Source organism: Geotrypetes seraphini, chromosome 11 (assembly GCF_902459505.1).
Source record: "Geotrypetes seraphini chromosome 11, aGeoSer1.1, whole genome shotgun sequence".
Lineage (NCBI taxonomy): Eukaryota > Metazoa > Chordata > Amphibia > Gymnophiona > Dermophiidae > Geotrypetes > Geotrypetes seraphini.
The window spans coordinates 44,716,714-44,736,131 of NC_047094.1; the positions used below are offsets into that span (position 1 = coordinate 44,716,714).

The window sequence follows — 19,418 nt, forward strand, 5'->3', positions numbered from 1 at the left end:
GAGATGGATAATTCAATGGAACCCCACATTTCCACAATTTTGTCTCCTAAAAGATTAGCTTTATTTTTTACACCACTGAGATGTTAAGACTGCCCCCCCTCTTTTGCAAAGGTGCGCTAAGTTTTTTTTAGTGTGCGCTAAATAGCACGCACTAAACATGTGCTAAATGCTAATACGTGCATGTTATCCTATGGACACATTAGTGGTTAGCACACGTGTTGATTTAGCGCATGCTAAATCTGCGCTAAAACGATTAGCGCGCCTTTGTAAAGGAGGGCCCGAGTCTAGCGCCTATTTTTTTGTTAACAAAATTGCTCTTCTAAAAATTGTATAGTGACAACTAAAAACCTGGCTCTTTTCTAACATGTAATTTCTTTTCCCTTACTTTTCCACTCGATTTATAAATTTATGTAAACCTTTTCCTACCCTTTCTCATTTTTAAGTTCTTGTAAACCGTGCCGAGCTCTACTTCCATGGAGATGATGCGGTATATAAACTTAAGGTTTAGTTTAGTTTAGTTTAAATTAAAAGGGACCAAAATTACATGTAAGAAAGTTCTCTCTCCTGGGGGGGAATCATTTCTGGCAGGCACTAGAAATTCATGCAGCTTATAGGATGTTTAGAATACAGGTATTGTAAGTAACTGCACAAAATATGTTACAATTTAAGAGGGTTCTTAAACCAAATGTGATTTGCTCAAGGTCATGTGGAAAGTTGGATTTGAACCCTAGTGTCTGTGGTTCTTAACTTAGTCTTCCGCCCACCTGGCCAATCAGGTTTTCAGGATACCCACAATGGATATGAATGAGAAATATTTCCACACACTATAGATAAAGCATGCATATTCCTTGTGGATACCTACATACCTGCTTTCTTATTTCACTCTATACAATCCTACAAGACAAACCAGAAACAGCAACCTATTTGCATACTCGAGCATTACCGGCTGCAAATACAAAACCTTCCTGGATAGAACCTTTATGTACCAAGCTAACAAACAACAACACTGGTTAGACAACTACATAAATGGAGCAAGACTGACATATAAGGCCTTTAGAAAAACCATAAAACTGCCTTATTCAACAGAATTGTCACCCAAAAAAAGTATCTACACCCAACACTACATATGCCCACTCCTGCTTTCAAATCTGAAATGTCTAACATTTTATTCTGCTGCCTTTTTAAGACTCTGTTTGCTGTATCTTCACTGCCTGTTAAAAGACTCCATATGTTGTATCTCTCTGCCTTTGTGTAAGACTCTATAGGCTCTTTGTCAGACCCTACATGCTGTATCCCGGACTTTTTTGTAAGATTCTATATGCTTTTGTAAGTTTCTATATTCTGTATCCCGGATTTCAACACATTGTAACTTCGCTGATTGTCCAGCTCTCTTCGGTGTAAACCGCCTAGAAGCCTCACGACTATGGCGGTATAGAAGAATAAAGTTATTATTATTATACCACGAAAACCCGACTAGCTTGGTGTTTCCTAAGGATAGGATTAAGAATCCTTAATCTAGTTGCTAGCCATTGACTCCTTCAAATCTTTGGGGCATGTTTACTAAAGTGCAGTGAAGTTTTGCAGTTTCTCTTCATCCCTCTAATCTAGACTAGTCCAGATTAATGGGTTTATGTTAGTCTAGCAGCATATTTTTTACCATCATCAAGTCAATGCTTCTCAGTCTCCACTATATATATCCTGTTCAGTCCCTAACCAGTTAGCATTTCTCAGTCTCCATCTGCTGGAGACAAGCATCCTGTGAAGTCTCAAGCCTGCAGGTAGGAGAAGGCCTCTGGATTTGAGGGAAAAATGTATTGAGGGGGGTCAGTAGAACCACCCCATCTTTGCCTAGGGGGCTAAATCTGGTCCTTCTCACCCTCACTCCAAGAAAGGTTCCCTTGGGGGATCTTGGGCTGCATGTGCCTCGGCGTCCCTCTCCACCAGCAAAGCCTCCAGAGAGAAAAAAAAAGATACAGTCTAAACAAGAAAAATTCTTATGTTGCAGTAGCCTAGGGAAATGTGGAGTTGCCAGGGGGGAGAAGGAGTTTGGTACACAATGGCTTGTGTGCAGGTATGCCTAGTGACATGACTGCCCAGGAAGGCTGAGGCTATTGGTGTGGGCAGTGTTAACACCTGCTGCATGGTGTGGTGATGAGGCTGGTACCACATCTGTTAGGAATTGCACTGGGGCAGTCCCCACAGCCAGTAAAAAAATATCAGGGCCACAGGTGAGTGACGTGATTCACAGCCAGGACAGTGATAGAAACATTAAAATCAGGAAACTGTCACCAGTTTGGAAATGGCAGAAGTTATATGTGTCTTGCAAAGGCAAATCACAAGACAGAAAAATCCCAAACTGGAATTTATAGAGGGATCTATAGGGAACTCAAGCGCTCACAGCTAACAGCTTGATATGTTTTACAAACTGATAACCATAGGGTGAGCTATTATCGGACCCTTTAAGTTCTCCCCTAAACTATTTATTTATCAAAAAATCTTTAAATTATTATTTTATTCTTATTTCAACTGTTTTCTTAAAAAACTTATACAGTATTTTGCTTTGTTTCAAATAGCAAACAATACTTTTAAAGTCCTCTACATAATTTTAAGAGTACTTAGCTTAATAGCATGGTGACAGAAAGGCAAAGACGACGGAAGATCTCCGTTTCGCTCATCCAAATATTTTTAAGAGAGCTTCGTCAGGAAAAAAGGCCACCGATTTCACTATTTATATCAGCGGCAGTTCGAACCGCGGGCAGGCATTCAGGATTAAGGCATAACAAGCTGAACCTTTTACTACCGCCTTATTCAGCGTCGTGCCATGCCAACCTTCTGAGTTAGAGAAATGAAGGCGTCTGATGTCACATCCGGAAGGGATTTAGTGTATTTCACAAAAATTTTTTGGGGTTATTTAGAAGTTATATGTGTAACAAAAAAATGGGGAGAAAATAGTTACTAATATATCAGAGGCAATACCAAATATCTCAAAAAATATCTTAGCGTGAACACCTCTAGTAAAAATTAGACTTAATTCAATCTTCTCAAACCTTTTGCAAATTATGATGGAGGCAGAGGTTTAAATTTATCTTCTTCTGTCATTTCAGATCACAAATGTAAAACATCACACACATCAATTTAACTTTTTCCTTGTTTGTTTGGGTTTTGGGTTTTTTTTTTTTTTTGGGGGGGGGGAAATTTCAATAATAAAAGTTTTGTGAAATAACTTTGTGAGTTAGGGGGTTCTGACATGGACCATGTTTCAATAGCCTGCTTTAGAGAACCCAACTCATATCCATACTCAAAACTCCAGTCTGTTGTGGAAGTTTCAGCAAGAGATATAGACACTGCCACATACAACAGAGACTGGAGCTTTAAGTATTCGTATGAGTTGGATTCCTTGATACAGGCTATTGAAACATGGCCCATGTCCATCACTACTCAGCTGTAAGGAGTTTTCAGGGAATGTCCAAGAGCTGGGATACAGGGATTTTTATTTCAAGAAATCTGGGATAATAGGGGGGGGGATGTGTATGGTTAGGGTCCTTTTTGCCACTTTCATGAGTGACAGAGAGGCTCTTAGGAGATCAAGTGTACTCACCTCACCTAAGTGAAAGAACAGTTTCTGGATGACTTAGAACTACTGACACTAGAGAGGCCCTGGGTGGACCTAAGATGACTGGTGGGAGGAATGCCTTTGGGGTGAGAATTTTTCATATAGATGAGATGCTCTCCCTTATTACCCAGTGCTTTCAGCCTTGAAGATTTTCGAAGGTCAATTTGTAGAAATGGCTCCTGCTTATGCCAGTGCCAATCTCAAAATGGCTAAAGGGATCTCCCGCAGCAGCCTCGCAAGGCTACCACAGGAAGTCTCAGCAGACACTGATTCACCAACGGCACCGGCAGGAATGAGTGGGCTTCATTCCTGCTCCTGAAGAGGCTCCTAGAACTCCAAGGCTTGTTAGGGTAGGCCCGAATAGCACAAGGAGGTGGGGGCAGTGAGTGCTGTGAGTACAGGTTGGGGGGGACATTCAGTTTGTCAAAAATATAAAGGCATTTTTGACAAAACCTGAACCTGGATTTTTGGCCAGTTTTGGCACCAAATCTAAAACCAATACTAAAACTAAAATTCAGTCAGCCTCTAGACCAGGGTGTCAAACTCGATCACATAAGGAGGCTGAAATCTAAAACACAGGCTAAGTCAAGGGCCAAATTTTTTTTATTAAGATACTTAGTCTTAGTAGAAGTATAGGGTTAAAACCTCTCCATCCCCATGCTGGCACTTTTTCTCTCTTTTAGGTCCTAGTTCACGCTTGCTGTCTAACACCAGCTCTGACAGAATACACATTTCAAATCTGACATATTATAATCACAAAATTGAAAATAAAATTATTTTTTTCTATCTTTTGTTGTCTAGTCATTTTGTTTTTCCATCATCTTGGTCCCAGTTTCTCTTTTTGCTTTTTGTCTATTTTCTACTAATTCTCTTTCCAGTGTCTGCTGCCCATTTTTTCTCCTCTTCTCTCTTGTTCCATTCCCTCCTTATGCCTGTCCCCAACGTAATGATTCTTCCCATTCAGCTTTCTTCACTTTTTCTTTTTTGCCTCTGTCCACTCAAATCTTGCCCTCTTTCTCACCCTTTTTAAATTGTGTCAATTCTCCATCTTCTCTCAGTCCCTACCTCTCCTATTTCCCATCTCACTCCTTTCCCAGCCTCCTATTTCCTTCTATCTACTCCTCATTACCACATATCTCCTCCTCTCTCCCCATGGTCCAACATTTTGCTCCCTCTCTTTTCTGTTGTTGTTCTTCTTCCCTCCCTCTTGATGCTGAACAATGAGATAAAGGGAGGGGGGGAGAGATGCTGCATCTCTCTCTCTCCCTTCCACCCCTAGGCCTAATATTTCTCCCTCCCTTCCACCCCAGATCCAACTTCTCTCCCTTTCTTTTCCCAACTGCCCCCCATCCCATCTCTCCCCCTGCTGCCTGCCTGCCTGCCTGCCTCTCTCCCTCCCCCCAAGGTCCACCATTTCTCTCTTTCTCTCCCCAACAGTTCTCCCTTCAAGTATCTCTTTCCCTCTTCCTCTACCTTAGGTCCAACTTCTCTCCCTTCAGACTATTGTCCACCATACCTCTCTCTGTCCTCTGTTTCTGGCCACATAAGCTCTCGCCTCATGCTTAATCTGGCATGGCTATTAATACTCTCCCCCTTCGTACTTATAACAAAAACCAAAACAGTTAGTCCAAGAGGCTTCCTCGGTCCAGCATATCCTCCCCCTTCTCTCCACGCCGGTCCGATGTCGCTCTCACCTTCTGTCACGCTGAAAAATCTGCCGGCCTTGGCAGTGATTCAGCAACATTGCCTGCAGCTCACCTTCCTGCTTTCCATCTGCCGTGGTCTGTCTCCAATGACATAACTTCCTGTTTCTGCCCGGATGGACCACGGCAGATGGAAAGTAGGAAGGGGAGCCGTGGGCAACATTGCTGAATCACTGCTGAGGCCAGCAGATTTTTCAGCACGACAGAAGGACCACCCAGAACCTTGGGACTGGACCGTGAGAAGGGGAAGTTCCCAGACCATGACTCCAAAGCCAGGAGCACTGCCACGGGCCACATAAAATGGCCAGGCGGGATGAATTTGGCCCACGGGGCTTGTGTTTTGACACATATGCTCTAGACTATTTCAAGTTTTCTTTGGTGAAATGACCAATTCCTAATGATCACTTGCTGTCAAGATAACCTTCTCTATTTCTAGATTTGCCTTAATTTTCACATTACTGAGAAGCATAGTCATCCAAATTTGGTAAAAGATTGACTGATGGTAGGCTAATATGCTCTTTAAATTCATGTCTTAATTTACACATGTTTATATGAAAATTTTCTTCTGTGAAATTGGTTTTAGCTCAGGTGCCCGAGAGGCAATATGCATTATGTATGTTGTAGTATTACCCCCATTTCCTAGAGGACAAGCAGAAAGAATTCCAATTAATTTAACTTGCTTATCTTAGAAACATCATACAGGGTAATGTGCTAAGCACTTTCGCTACTATAAATCTCAGTCTAAACCTTCCATATAAATTTGGAATGTGGTCCAAAAAGAAGTCAAAGATTGAATGATTGCAATACTGAATGCCAATATTTCACATTTACCTTGAGCTGTTCTGCAAGTTCGTTTGAATTTGCAAATATCAAGCCATTCTCTTGATGTTTCACAAGTTCATATAAACTGTGAAAAACAACATTAAGAAACTATTACAAAAACAAATCTTAGATTAAGGCCATTGATTTTACCATTCAAACAGAATGGAAATTTCTCATTTGTTAAATAACTATTAAAATTGCAGTTCTGATTATTATAACAGGAACTCAAATACCTTCTTCATAAAACAATGAAAGATTAGGTTCTTACTTCTGCTAAACTTCTTTTTTGTAAATCCACACTTTATTCCAGGACCAGGTTATTTCCATCTACACACCAGGACATTGTAGGAAGCCTCAAATTTCAGAGACCTAAACCCCTCCCTCTCATACCTCATCACTGTTGCTGGTTCTATAAACATCAATCAGTAGCAAAGCAGCCAGGAACATCTATCTGTACAGGATAATAACAAGAGAGAGGGGAACAGGCACACTCCCTGACAAGTAAGAGTATTCTGCTCACAATTAGAAATGCAAAAAAGCAATAAGTAAACATAATTGAATCAGAATATCAAACTGTAGTAACCTGAACGATAATAACAGTGCTATAAGTAGAAACAGCATGCACTGACAGAAGGGGGGTGCCCTAACTAGGGACCCCCCAAAACTGAGTGCTAAAAATAGAAATCCAGCAGATAGCGTAGCTGGTTTTAAGAAAGGTTTGGGCAAATTCCTGGAGGAAAAGTCCATAATCTGTTATTGAGAAAGAGATGGGAGAAGCCACTGCTTGCCCTGTATTGGCAGCATGGAATATTGCTACACCTGGATTGGCCACCATGAGAACGGGCTACTGGGCTTGCTGTACCACTAGTCTGACCCAGTAAAGCTATTCTTATGTTCTTATGATAATCGGCGAATCAGGAAAATACAGGACAGGTTCCCAGAATAAAGTGTGGATTTACAAGAAAGAAGATTAGCAAAGGTAAGAACCTAATCTTTCGTTCTTGTACAATCCCACTTTATTCGGAGACCAGTGGGATGTAACAGAGCAGTCCTGAAGAATCAGGGTGGGACTGATGAGCCTGCGGCCAAAACAGGCACCAAAAGCAGCATCCTGTTTGGTTGCCAAATCGATCCTGAGGAACCGCTGACGACTTTGGTCACATATACAAAACACCTCTGGTAGAATGAGCCCACACCGCAAGGGGGGGGGCTTCTTTCTGGCCCCCACGGAAACAGCCATACGGATCCACCTGGAAATGGTGGAATTAGAAGCAGGCCTACCCTTGCGGGCAGGATCCTCTAGAACAGGTGGTCAGAGAAGAGAAACTCATTGATGACTTTCAGATACCATAACAAAAACCTGTGCACATCCAAGGACCGCAACACCCGGTCCTGCTCCCTTGAATCAGAGAAAGCAAAAGCAGGAAGTCGGACTTCACAATTCACGTGAAAAGTAGAAACTGCTTTTGGAAGAAATAAAGGAACAGTGCGCAGCATCACACCAAAATCCACAATACACATAAAAAAATCCCGGCAGGAGAGAGCCTGATGTTCCAAAACTCTATGGGTTATGGTAAGTCACCAGGAAGACTGCCTTGATCATAATATCCATAAAGGATGCCTGCTCCAAAAGCTCATATGGCAGATGAGCCAAGCACGGAGAACTCAGAGTAAGATTCCAAGTAGGAAAGGGAAGGCACAGCAGAGACCTAAGTCACAGAGTGTCCCGCAGGAAACGAGCCACATCTGTATGAGCTGTCAATGAGCTCAATAAAGAGGGAGGGCCCATACACAAAAGACAAGCAATCTGCACCTGGAACAAAGCTACCGCTGGACCCTTCATCGGACCATCCTGCAGAAACTCCAGGACACGAGGAATTGATGGAACAGACGGGTCTACCTGACTTAGGGTGCATTAGGCAAGGCAACAACTCCAAGCCTTTGCATAGGCCGCCTCTGTGGACTTCCATTTGCTGTGAAGCAATGTTTCAACCACCGCTGAAGAATAGCCCTGGCTAGTCAAGGCCACGCACTCAAAAGCCAGGCCGTAAGATCAAAGCAGCTTGGATCCTGCATCGTAATCAGACCCTGTGTGAGAAGGCGAGAATGACAAGGTAGCCAGAGCCCCCGATCCTGCTGGAGCTGGACAAGTCAGCATACCACGGCCACCTTGGTCAATCAGGTGCAACCAGAATCAATGGTTCCTCTTGGGTCGCTATGTACCTCAACAAACACCCTATCATGGGCCAAGGAGGGAAGACATAGAAGAGACCTTCCCGGGGCCATGGCTGAACCAGAGTGTCCAGGCCTTCACAACGACAACTGAAGAATCGATCGGCTTTCTTGTTAGCCGCAGTCACCATTAGGTCGAACGTGGGGCACCCTCACTGAACTACTGTATAATTGAATATTCATTGAAACAGGAACTACTCTTCGGGGTCCAGCGTCTGATGACGGAGAAAATCTGCTTGAACATTGTCCACTCCTGCCACGTGCGCTGCTGACAGCACCACATGGTGTCGCTCTGTCCACCAGAAGAGAAGCTGAGCCTCCATGATCAGGGAGGGACTCCTCATGCCCCCCTGCTGATTGACATAAGCCCCTGCCGTGGCATTGTCTGAGAAGACACAGATGGCTCAATGACAGAGACAACCCTCAAAGTGGATAAGAGTCAGCTGAATCGCTCCAAGCGATTGATCAATCACTTGCGCAATGAGGGCGCCCACTGATCCTGAGAACAGGGACGGTCATATACACCACTCCCTAGCCTTTGAGACTCGCATCAGCAAACAGAATCACTCAATCCGAGATCCAGAGGGAAAGGACCCTGGAAAGCAAGATGGGTCGCAACCACCATGCAAGACTGTTTTGTGTCACAGTCGTCCAAGGCAGGGGTGCATGTAACGAGTCCCGCTGGGGAGTCCAGTATGAAAGCAGAACATCCTGCAATGGATGCAGACAGGCTCTAGCCCAAAGGACAACATCGATCGTTGATACCATTGTCCCCAGAACTTGGAGGTATTGCCACGCCGTCAGGACCAGAGTGACCAGAAGGTCCCTGACAAGCTGTAGAAGCTTCTTCTGATGGGACACAGGAAGAAGCCTGTAAGTAAGCCTTGTACATGGCTAAAATGAAATCAGGGACAAACTCCCCTCCCCACCCCCAGCAGCAAAGGACTCACTGCCACGGCAGAAGACACATTGCAAACCTGTTCCTGTCTCTCTAAGACAGGAAGAAGGTCACCTGAGGCCCCAGGCAAAATGGCAGAGCTTCCCACCAAAACTGAAGAAAAGCCTGCTGAAAAACACTCCTCTGAGGCCTGTAGTGGCAGAAGCCTGAACAGACCCAGCTGCTAAAGCAGGCAAGCCGGCAGCAGTAGTAAGGGAGTCCCCAGCACTATTGGCGGTAAGGGAAACCTTATTTCCCTGACCTGTGTTGGTGGTGGTGGCGGCTGGGGAAATCCCTTGAGGGCAGTAGGGGAAACCCGGGCAGCTGATGAGTGGTGCACGCGCGAAGGGGAACCTCACTCATAAGAACATAAGAAATGCCTCTGCTGGGTCAGACCTGAGGTCCATCGTGCCCTGCAGTCCGCTCACGCGGTGGCCCAACAGGTCCAGGACCTGTGCAGTAATCCTCTATCTATACCCCTCTATCCCCTTTTCCAGTAGGAAATTGTCCAATCCTTTCTTAAACCCCAGTACCGTACTCTGCCCTATAACATCCTCTGGATTGCATTCCAGGTGTCCACCACACGTTGGGTAAAAAAGAACTTCCTAGTATTTGTTTTGAATCTGTCCCCTATCAACTTTTCCGAGTGCCCTCTTGTTCTTTTATTTTTTGAAATCACTCATCGGCACCCGAAGACGAGGAGGATTCCCCTTGGCGGTAGCTGGTGCACATCGTGCACACACAATCCGCATCAACCGCGTGCCTGGAGCACAATGAGCACTTTTTAAGTTTCTTAAAAGCGTTCATTGCAAAAAACACTAGAAGAAAAAACAAAGTACCGGTTAGCAATTAAAATCAATTTAAGTCATTAGAGACTTCCCTTCAGACCAGCACTGCCTCAGGATTTTTTTTTTTTCAATACAACTTTAATTTAAAGTGAGCAGACCCCACTGGCTCTCAAAGCTATATATACCTTGCCTGAATATTAGTGGCAAGGCTTTCAGCTGAGACACCTCTAAGGTAACAATTTTGGGGAGGTGGGGGAAATGGGAGAGGGATTTGACCAGTCGAGTGTAGCACCTCCAAGGTCAGACATACCCCTGAAAGGGACCCCCAAACTCAATCTGGCACCCATAACAGAGACAAGAAGGCCACTAAACAAATCCAACAGCCAGGGAAAGACTGCACAGGCTTACCACCTCCACCTGCTGGAGACTGAGAACAGACTGATTGTACTTGGGACTGTACAGCCCACTTATACTATAGCCAAAAGTCAGTGTCTCAGTCTCCACCTGCTGGCAGAGGAATGTAAACCCATCCATTTCTGTGCCGGTCTGGAGGGACGATAAAGAATAATGTTTACAGAACCAGTGACAGTGATGAGGTGTGAGGGGGAGGGGTTTAGGTCTCTGAAATTTGAAGCTTCCTACAAAGTCCTGGTGGGTAGAGGGAAATAATCCACTTGTCCCGTAATAAAGTGGGATTGCACAAGCATGTAAGATGATCCAGATGTTGTTATCTTTGGGCTGCAAGTTGGACTGACTGTAGGACTGAGACCTCAGATCCACACATGTTGACGGGTGGGGGGGGAGGGGGAGGAAATGCAGCCAGCACTCGCTAAAGCCCACCGGACCGCAACGGGGCCAAACAGCCTGCGTTCAAGCTCTGGTATGACCAAGAGCGAGTCTCACTACTAAAGGAAACAGTCCCTGAGCTCAACCGTTGTTAATGCAGGCTGGCTAAATAGGTTCCGTGAAAAAGGATTGTACTGTTAGTTATAAACTTCTGCTAAGAGAGTCTGTGTCTTCTTCCAGGCACAACTGCCACATGGCTGATGGAGACCTCTTGAGCACCAAAAAGCCTCCATATCCAAATTAAACCCCCCAAATAATAAAGTACACTCTGAGCAGATCAGAAATACATTTTCCAATTTGTGTTTAAAAGAAAAGACTGGGGAGCTATACAGGGTATATAGCACAATCCACTAAGGAAGGAGGCAGAGCTGAAAAAGGTTGATATCTTTTACACAACTCACAGTTAAGAGAGGAAAATAACCCATTGGTTAAGACTCGTGTTCCTTTAGCACTAGAAATTCGCATGAGCTTAATTTCCTATCACAGGGATAAAATCCTTTCCAGCATAAACTATCACTTTACTGTGCCTTATAATCAATTAAAAAAAAAGTTTTAATTTACTTCCAAAACTCAAGATTTCAATTAGTGTCAAGTTCATGTCCAATGGCAGCCAAGGAGTAGCTTAGAGAAACATTGGCCACCACTGGACATAGACTGGATGACAAAACAGTACCATAACTTCAATCATGCACTCATACTGTGCTATCCCATAACTACCTTTACAAAATGGTAGAGTGTATGTATGGTAGCATTAGCCAGTTAGCATATTATATCTGGCACACTCTAATGTATTAATGCAGGAGAACTTAGTGCCTCTTAAATAAAAGGTCCCCTGTTAATATCCTGCAGGAACTGCACATTAATGGTTATATTAACACATGCATAAAAGGTGCTACATTAATTAGTGCGAGGTAAAATCCTGAATTAAAACGTGTTCAGCCAAGAATTTACTGCCATTTTCGTAAAAGGGCCCTTAGATGTCACCTGAGGCATCCTTTGGAACCCCGCAATCATGAGACCTGAAACTGTCCCAGCCGATTTGCTGAGTGGAAAGCCTCCCACAGGGCTCAAACTCAATTTTTAATAGTATACTATCCAGCAGGTGGTGTTACCAGCTCTTACCAGTTAAAATGAATTGCGCAAACAGGCAAACAGCAGCCAAACATATCTACTACTTTCATAGGTAGGTCCAAGCCACTGGATGATTTGTGGAGACAGACGCCTAGATCTGCTGATCCTACAAATTAAAAAGCAAACAAAGCGGCCCAGTTACATTTTCAAAACTCCTGCTTAAATTTAATTCAATATTCTGCAGGACTTGCTACCAACCAAAGCCCTACATCACTTCAGGAAGAGAGGAGTTGCTCCATATCACATGAACAGCTCAGTCCTGTAATTCATTCTGTCAATAAAAGAAAAGGAGCCTAGAAGTGCCTGAAGCCCACAACACTTGAATGAATGAATGAAAGAAAACAGGACCCTGTGCTAGTGCTCCTGAACTTAAGTACATTTATATGATTAAATACTAATAATAATAATAATTTTATTTCTTATATACCGCTGTACCGTGAAGTTCTAAGCGGTTTACAGTAGAAACAGAAGAAATGCAATAAGTAAGATTAATTAAGATGAAGAGAGAGTACTTAGAGTTCCCTGACTGTCCCAAAGGCTCACATTCTTGCTAAAGTACTTGAGAAAAATAAATTAGTTAGGTTATAAACATAGAGTAGAAGAAGGTAGGAAAACAGTTCATAGGAAAATTAATTTCGAATACATTATACATTATATATTGTTCAAGGCGGAATACAAATTATAGGAATTACCAAAAGAATTGCGTAATAAAGATTATCTAGATAAATTACATAACAGTGATTCGTGTACATTAAATGGTGTGGTAGAGGATTCAATTTTGAGAATTACATATCAAGGGAATCAAGTGATAACAGAATATAGTGGAGATTATCAGTATATACGGTTTACAGATTGGAAGTTACCTAATAATGAAGTACATACATAAATAAATAAATAAATACAAGGAGAATTGACTACTTTTTTGGTTTGGAGGCACCGTATTTAAGCTTTCTAGCAGCTGATGCCATGTTAGGCAAAATACTAGTAGGGACATGACCCCAGTGGACATACAACATTGTCCTATGCTAAACATATACAGGATGGATTAGTTATTCAGTTGCTGTTTATTTTTTTGCTGTATTTTGTTAATAGTACCCAAGAACAAAACAATATTACAACAAAGTGAAGTAATCAGGACTTTACATAGTACAGGTAATACTGATTAGATAGAGCGATTTAAACTGGGGATATCTGAATGCATAACCAATAGATTCATTAATCATGTCAGAAATGTATGTTGCTGTGGGTCTTACCAAGTAGAAGAGGGTATTCTTCTGCTTCTAACCAAGGTGTACAGATCTGGATGTGTTTAAACTGCATCTTTTCTATTAGGTTGTTATAGTATTGCTTTAGAGGACCTTTTCCTTTCAAAGGGGGGGGGAACAAAACAGATATTTGTCTGAATGCAATTATACTTCTAAGTCATTCTAACTGAACATTGCTGTATTACAATAGGAAACAACTTTACTATATTAATAGAAAGAAAAAGTAGTATGGTAAATAAAATAAACCATATGATAGAGCAGTGGTTCCCAACCCTGTCCTGGAGGACCACCAGGCCAATCGGGTTTTCAGGTTAGCCCTAATAAATATGCATGAGAGAGATTTGCATATAATGGAAGTGACAGGCATGCAAATCTGCTTCATGCATATTCATTAGGGCTATCCTGAAAACCCGATTGGCCTGGTGGTCCTCCAGGACAGGGTTGGGAACCACTGTGATAGAGCCATATGATAGTACCTTACTTTCAGAATTTTTGCTAGGTGTCATGGTCTTACCTTCCGTGGAATCTTCTGCCAGACATTATCATCCACAGAAATCTTAATGGACTAGATCAACAGTGGCTTCGCCTGGATTAATTACCGCTTGAATGCTGATGATAAGGACTGCACAATCCAGCATAGTACAGAAAAGGATTCATTCAGTCTTTCCGCTATGGCCTTATGCTCCCTGAGTGTCCCTTTTAATCCTTGATCAACAGTCCCACAGATTCCCTCACATGTTTTCTGCTTCTGATTAGAAAATGACACGGAGACAAATTTGTCCCCGTAGGAACTCAATTTCCCTGTACCATCCCTGTGAGTTTTATCGCTCTCCCATTACTCTCCCCATTACTGTAAGCTCTGCCTTAACTGCACAAGCCCCGAACACTTATGATTTTACAGTGTTTGAGGCTTATGCAGATGAGAATGGAATTTGCAGGAATGGGGCAGGGACAGGAAAAGAACTTGCTGGGACGTGAAAATGAGTTCCCATGGGGATGAGGAAAAATTTGTACACATGTCATTCTCTATTTCTGATGTACCTGAAAAAATTGTTGCTATGAGTTTTTGCCTCTTTGGCAAGTTTCTCTTCATATTCTCTTTTAGTTTTATCAATGCTTTGTATCTAACTTGCTAGTGCTGATGTTCCTTCTTTTTTTTCTTCATTTGGATCCTTTGTTCCATTTTTTTAAAGTTTTCTATTTGGCTCTAATAGCCTCCTTCACATCATCTTTTAACCATGCTATTGTTTGCTCTTCTTTCCAACTTTGTTAATACATGGAATACATCTGGTCTGGGCTTCCAGAATAGTATTTTTAAATAATGTCCATGCCTGATTTAAACTCTTAACCTTTGCCACTGATCCTTTTAACCATTTATCTTTTTATCAAAGTCTCCCTTTCAAAAATTAAATGCTACAGTAGATTTCTTTAGTGACTTCACTCCAGGTATAAGTTCAAATTTGATCATTTTATGATCACTGTTTCCCAGTGGACCCAACACCATTACCTCTCACACTATGCCCTGCATTCTACTAAGGTCTAGATCAGAGGGTAGCAACCTTTTTAAAGTAAAGAGCCGTTATATCCTAAATTTTTGACCCAAAATTTACAAAAAGCCACAATGGGTAGGGAAGGAGCTTTGAGATATGATAAAGCTTCAAGTACTTATAGAAAATAAAGAAAAACAATTTACCGAGACTTTTTACACTGTATTTCTACAGAGTTGTTTCACATCTAACATATCTCCCTCTCTTGTTGCTCAAATCCTATGCAGCATCTTTCATCCCTGCCCACCATTCTCCCTCTCTCATCCCTAGGACACTGTGCAGCATGTCGTCCCTGCGCACCAACATTTCTCCTTCTATCACCCTTCTCCAGCACCATGCCGTATCGCTCTCTCTATTCCCTCCACCATCACATCCAACATTTCTCCCTCTCATCTCTCTTCTCCATGCACCTCTACCTAACTCCTCTCCCACCACCATGCCCAATAATTATTTCTCCCTATGCCCAACAATTCTCCTCTTTCTTCTTTTCCCCATGTGCACCATATTAGAGAATGACACGGTGGCTGTTACCCGCGGCTAGCCACAAGTAACCCGCCGAAACGGTGGGGGGAGGAGTGCTCACTGCGGGCAGGGGAACAAGGCCATCCCCCATTGGCCTTGTCCCCACAGTTAAGGGAGGGAACGTGCGCGGTCACTGATCGCGTGTGGCCGCCTCCCTCCTTCCTACTTACCAAATCTATCTCCCTCCCCCTTACCTTCGCGATGCGTTAGTTTCCAAAGTAACTTTCTCAGGCCACCAGAGCCTGCCTGCAGTCGCATGTGTCTGTGGGCGGAAGCTTCTCCTCTGATGCAATGTAACTTAAAATGCGCCACGAAGGTAAGGGGAGGGAGGGAGATTCTCGGACCGAGCAAGGGGTGCTGAAGGGTTGTAAGAGGGAAGAGTGGTGGTGGAAAAGAAAGGAACAGATGCTGAAGGGAGTGGAAAGGAACAGATGCTGAAAGGAAATGGGGAAGACAGAGTGGGCAGAAGGCGCTGAAAGGAAAAAAATGGGGAAGACAGAGTGGGCAGAAGATGCTGAAGGGAAAAAATGGGGAAGACAGAATGGGCAGAAGAAAGAGGAAATGGGGAAGACAGAGTGAGGAGAAGATGCTGGAAGGGAAGAAGACAGAAATGCAGGGGGAAGACAGAGACTATGGGGGAAGTGGAGGAAAGAAGATGGGTACCAGATCAATTTGGGTGTGTGTGAAAGGAGAGGCACAATAACAGAGCAAATGGAAGACGCAGAGAGAAGACAGTGCATGGAAGGAATTGAATGAGAAGATGAAGAAAGCAGAAACCAGACAACAAAGGTAGAAAATAATTTTTCTATTTTTTTTATTTATTTATTTTGCTTTAGGATAAAGTAGTATATTAGTTGTGTTAATAAAAATTTATAAACAAAGCCCTACCAGCTGAACATCTCTTTCTCTAGTTCAGCAGCCAGAACTTTGATTTATAAGGAAGGAATAAGCTAAATATTGCAGTACTGAGGCTTGTATGAATGCTGCGGGGACGGGGCAGTGGTCGCAGGGTCGGAGACGGAGCGGGACAGTGGTTTCCCTCTCATTCAGATACCCATATCCAACAACTCTCCCTCCTCCTCAGCATCTCTTTCCCTCCACTTCCTTCTTTCCTTCCATCCTATGTTCCAAGTTCTTGCCATCTCCCTCCCTCCCTCTTTCCCTCCATTCCATGTCCAACGTTCACCTTCTCTCCCTTCTGTGCCCCAAATTCATGCCCCGTTCCCGCAGTGTGTACCTGTCTCCTGGCAGCCTCCTCCTCCTTCCTTCCAGGCAGCCACACGTGTTTCTTCACAAAACCGTGGGAAGCTGTTTCAACACGCTGCTCACAGCTGACTCAGAAGGCTGTCCTCTGGTGTCAGAGGCCTCCTCCAAGTTTGCTACTCTAGACTCAAGAGAATGGTCTTGTTTTCTGAGAGTTAGGAGCTCTTTGCATCGAGCACAAACATATAACCTCTTGCCATTCAATGTAAAAGACTGAACAGCACCAGCAAGATGCATGTACAGATCCAAACTGTTGCCAATTAGCACCAATAACAGATTGCTAGAACCAAATTATTAGTAATAATTTGTTCAAATTGTGCACACAAATTTGGATGCCATTTATACAGTCTGGGATACATGCACAGTGTTGTCTTGGTTTTGTGGTAATCAGGTCAAATGTGTTTATATTTAACATTCTGTGGTTTGCGTTTTTTAAAGTACAGAATCAATTTCATAAAAAAGCATTCAAAATCATGGCAAAGAGTTACCTGTTATCACACACACTAAAGATGGAAGTTGAGCTCCATCGTTGATAAACTGTTCAAAATCTGCAAACAAAAATAAATCCCATTTTAAAACATTCACAAATCATCATAAAATCATCCATTTCACCTCAAAATTCAAGAGGGACTGCATGAACAACACTAAACTTTTCAATCAGTAAAAGTGAAGACAGTTGGCCCATTTTTCACTTTTTCTCAAAAAGAAAATATAAAACAAAAATACTAGGTTCAAACTCTCAGCCACACACATCAGATTAAAAGAAACATTAAAACACAACGGAGATAATTGTATAAAACAGGCACCATCACATACACACCAATTATAAGAACATAAGAATTGATGCTGCTGGGTCAGACCAGTGGTCCATCGTGCCCAGCAGTCTGCTCACATGGTGGCCCTCTGGTCAAAGACCAGCACCCTAACTGAGACCAGCACCCTAACTGAGTACGTTCTGGTTCAGCAGGAACTTGTCTAACTTTGTCTTGAATCCCTGGAGGGTGTTTTCCCCTATGACAGACTCCGGAAGAGCATTCCAGTTTTCTACCATTCTCTGGGTGAGGAAGAACTTCCTTACGTTTGTACGGAATCTATCCCCTTTCAATTTTAGAGAGTGCCCTCTCGTTCTCCCTACCTTGGAGAGGGTGAACAACCTGTCCTTATCTACTAAGTCTATTCCCTTCAGTACCTTGAATGTTTCAATCATGTCCCCTCTCAATCTCCTCTGTTCGAGGGAGAAAAGGCCCAGTTTTTCTAATCTTTCACTGTACGGCAACTTCTCCAGCCCCTTAACCATTTTAGTTGCTCTTCTCTGAACCCTTTCTAGTAGTACCGTGTCCTTCTTCATGTACGGCAACCAGTGCTGGACGCAGTACTTCAGGTGAGGGCGCACCATAGCCCGGTACAGCGGCATGATAACCTTCTCCGATCTGTTCGTGATCCCCTTCTTTATCATTCCTAGCATTCTGTTCGCCCTTTTCGTTGCCGCCGCACATTGCGCAGACGGCTTCATTGACTTGTGGATCAGAACTCCCAAGTCTCTTTCCTGGGAGGTCTCTCCAAGTACCGCCCTAGACATCCTGTATTCGTGCATGAGATTTTTGTTACCGACATGCATCACTTTACATTTATCCACGTTGAACCTGATTTGCCATGTCAATGCCCATTTCTCCAGCTTGATTATGTCACGTTGCAGATCTTCGCAATCCCCCTGTATCTTCACTACTCTGAATAACTTTGTATCGTCTGCAAATTTAATCTCCTCACTCCTCGTACCAATGTCCAGATCATTTATAAAGATGTTGAAGAGCACGGGTCCAAGCACCGAGCCCTGCGGCACCCCACTGGTGATCTCTTCCAGTCCGAGTATTGTCCATTTACCCCCACTCTCTGTTTCCTATACTCCAGCCAGTTTTTAATCCATGTGAGTATTTCACCCTCGATTCCATGGCTCACAATTTTCCAAAGTAGTCGTTCATGCGGAACCTTGTCAAACGCCTTCTGAAAATCCAGATATACAATGTCGACCAGGTCGCCCTTGTCTATCTGCCTGTTTACTCCCTCGAAGAAGTGCAGCAAGTTCGTCAAACAAAATCTGCCTTTGCTGAAACCGTGCTGGCTGGTCCTCATCAGACCGTGTCCGTCAAGGTGATCAATGATGCGGTCCTTTATCAGCGCCTCTACCATCTTTCCCAGTATTGAGGTCAGACTCACCGGTCTGTAGTTTCCCAGATCTCCCCTCGAACCTTTTTTGAAGATCGTTGTAATATTCGCCACCTTCCAGTCTTCCGGAATCTTTCCCGATTTGATCGACAGATTGGCTATTAGTTGAAGCAGTTCAGCTATAGTCCCTTTCAGTTCCTTGATGACCCTCGGATGGATACCATCCAGTCCTGGGGATTTAACGTTCTTGAGCCTATCGATCTGCCTGCATACCTCTTCTAGACTGACCGTCAACTCTGTCAGTTCCCGTCTTCGTTTCCTGCATATAGCCTGATTGGTTCCGGTATGCTGTATATATCCTCTTCGGTAAATACAGACGCAAAAAATGTGTTCAGTTTGTTGGCAATTGCTTTGTCCTCCTTTAGCACTCCCTTTATTCTATGGTCATCCAACGGTCCCACCGCTTCCTTCGCGGGTCGTTTCCCCTTAATATATCGAAAGAATGGCTTGAAGTTTTTCGCCTCCTTGGCTATTTTTTCCTCAGTCTCTTTTGGCCCCTTTTATTGCCTTATGGCACCTGCGTTGA

General features: G+C 43.3%; 1 protein-coding gene across 8 annotated transcripts in view; it reads right to left on the bottom strand.

Moving 5' to 3' along the window:
* Positions 1-19,418, bottom strand: part of ALG1 (ALG1 chitobiosyldiphosphodolichol beta-mannosyltransferase) — a 47,530-nt gene that overhangs the window by 3,024 nt on the left and 25,088 nt on the right. For 7 of the 8 annotated variants that reach the window (XM_033963372.1, XM_033963375.1, XM_033963370.1 and 4 more), the window contains 4 exons: positions 17,158-17,217; positions 13,326-13,436; positions 12,064-12,178; positions 6,148-6,223 (listed from right to left, as the gene is read on the bottom strand). In XM_033963372.1, coding sequence (XP_033819263.1) covers positions 6,148-6,223; positions 12,064-12,178; positions 13,326-13,436; positions 17,158-17,217 — 362 coding nt within the window. Of the gene's footprint in view, positions 1-866; positions 895-6,147; positions 6,224-12,063; positions 12,179-13,325; positions 13,437-17,157; positions 17,218-19,418 lie in introns of all 8 variants that reach the window. The other variant, XM_033963371.1, reaches the window with a different exon arrangement.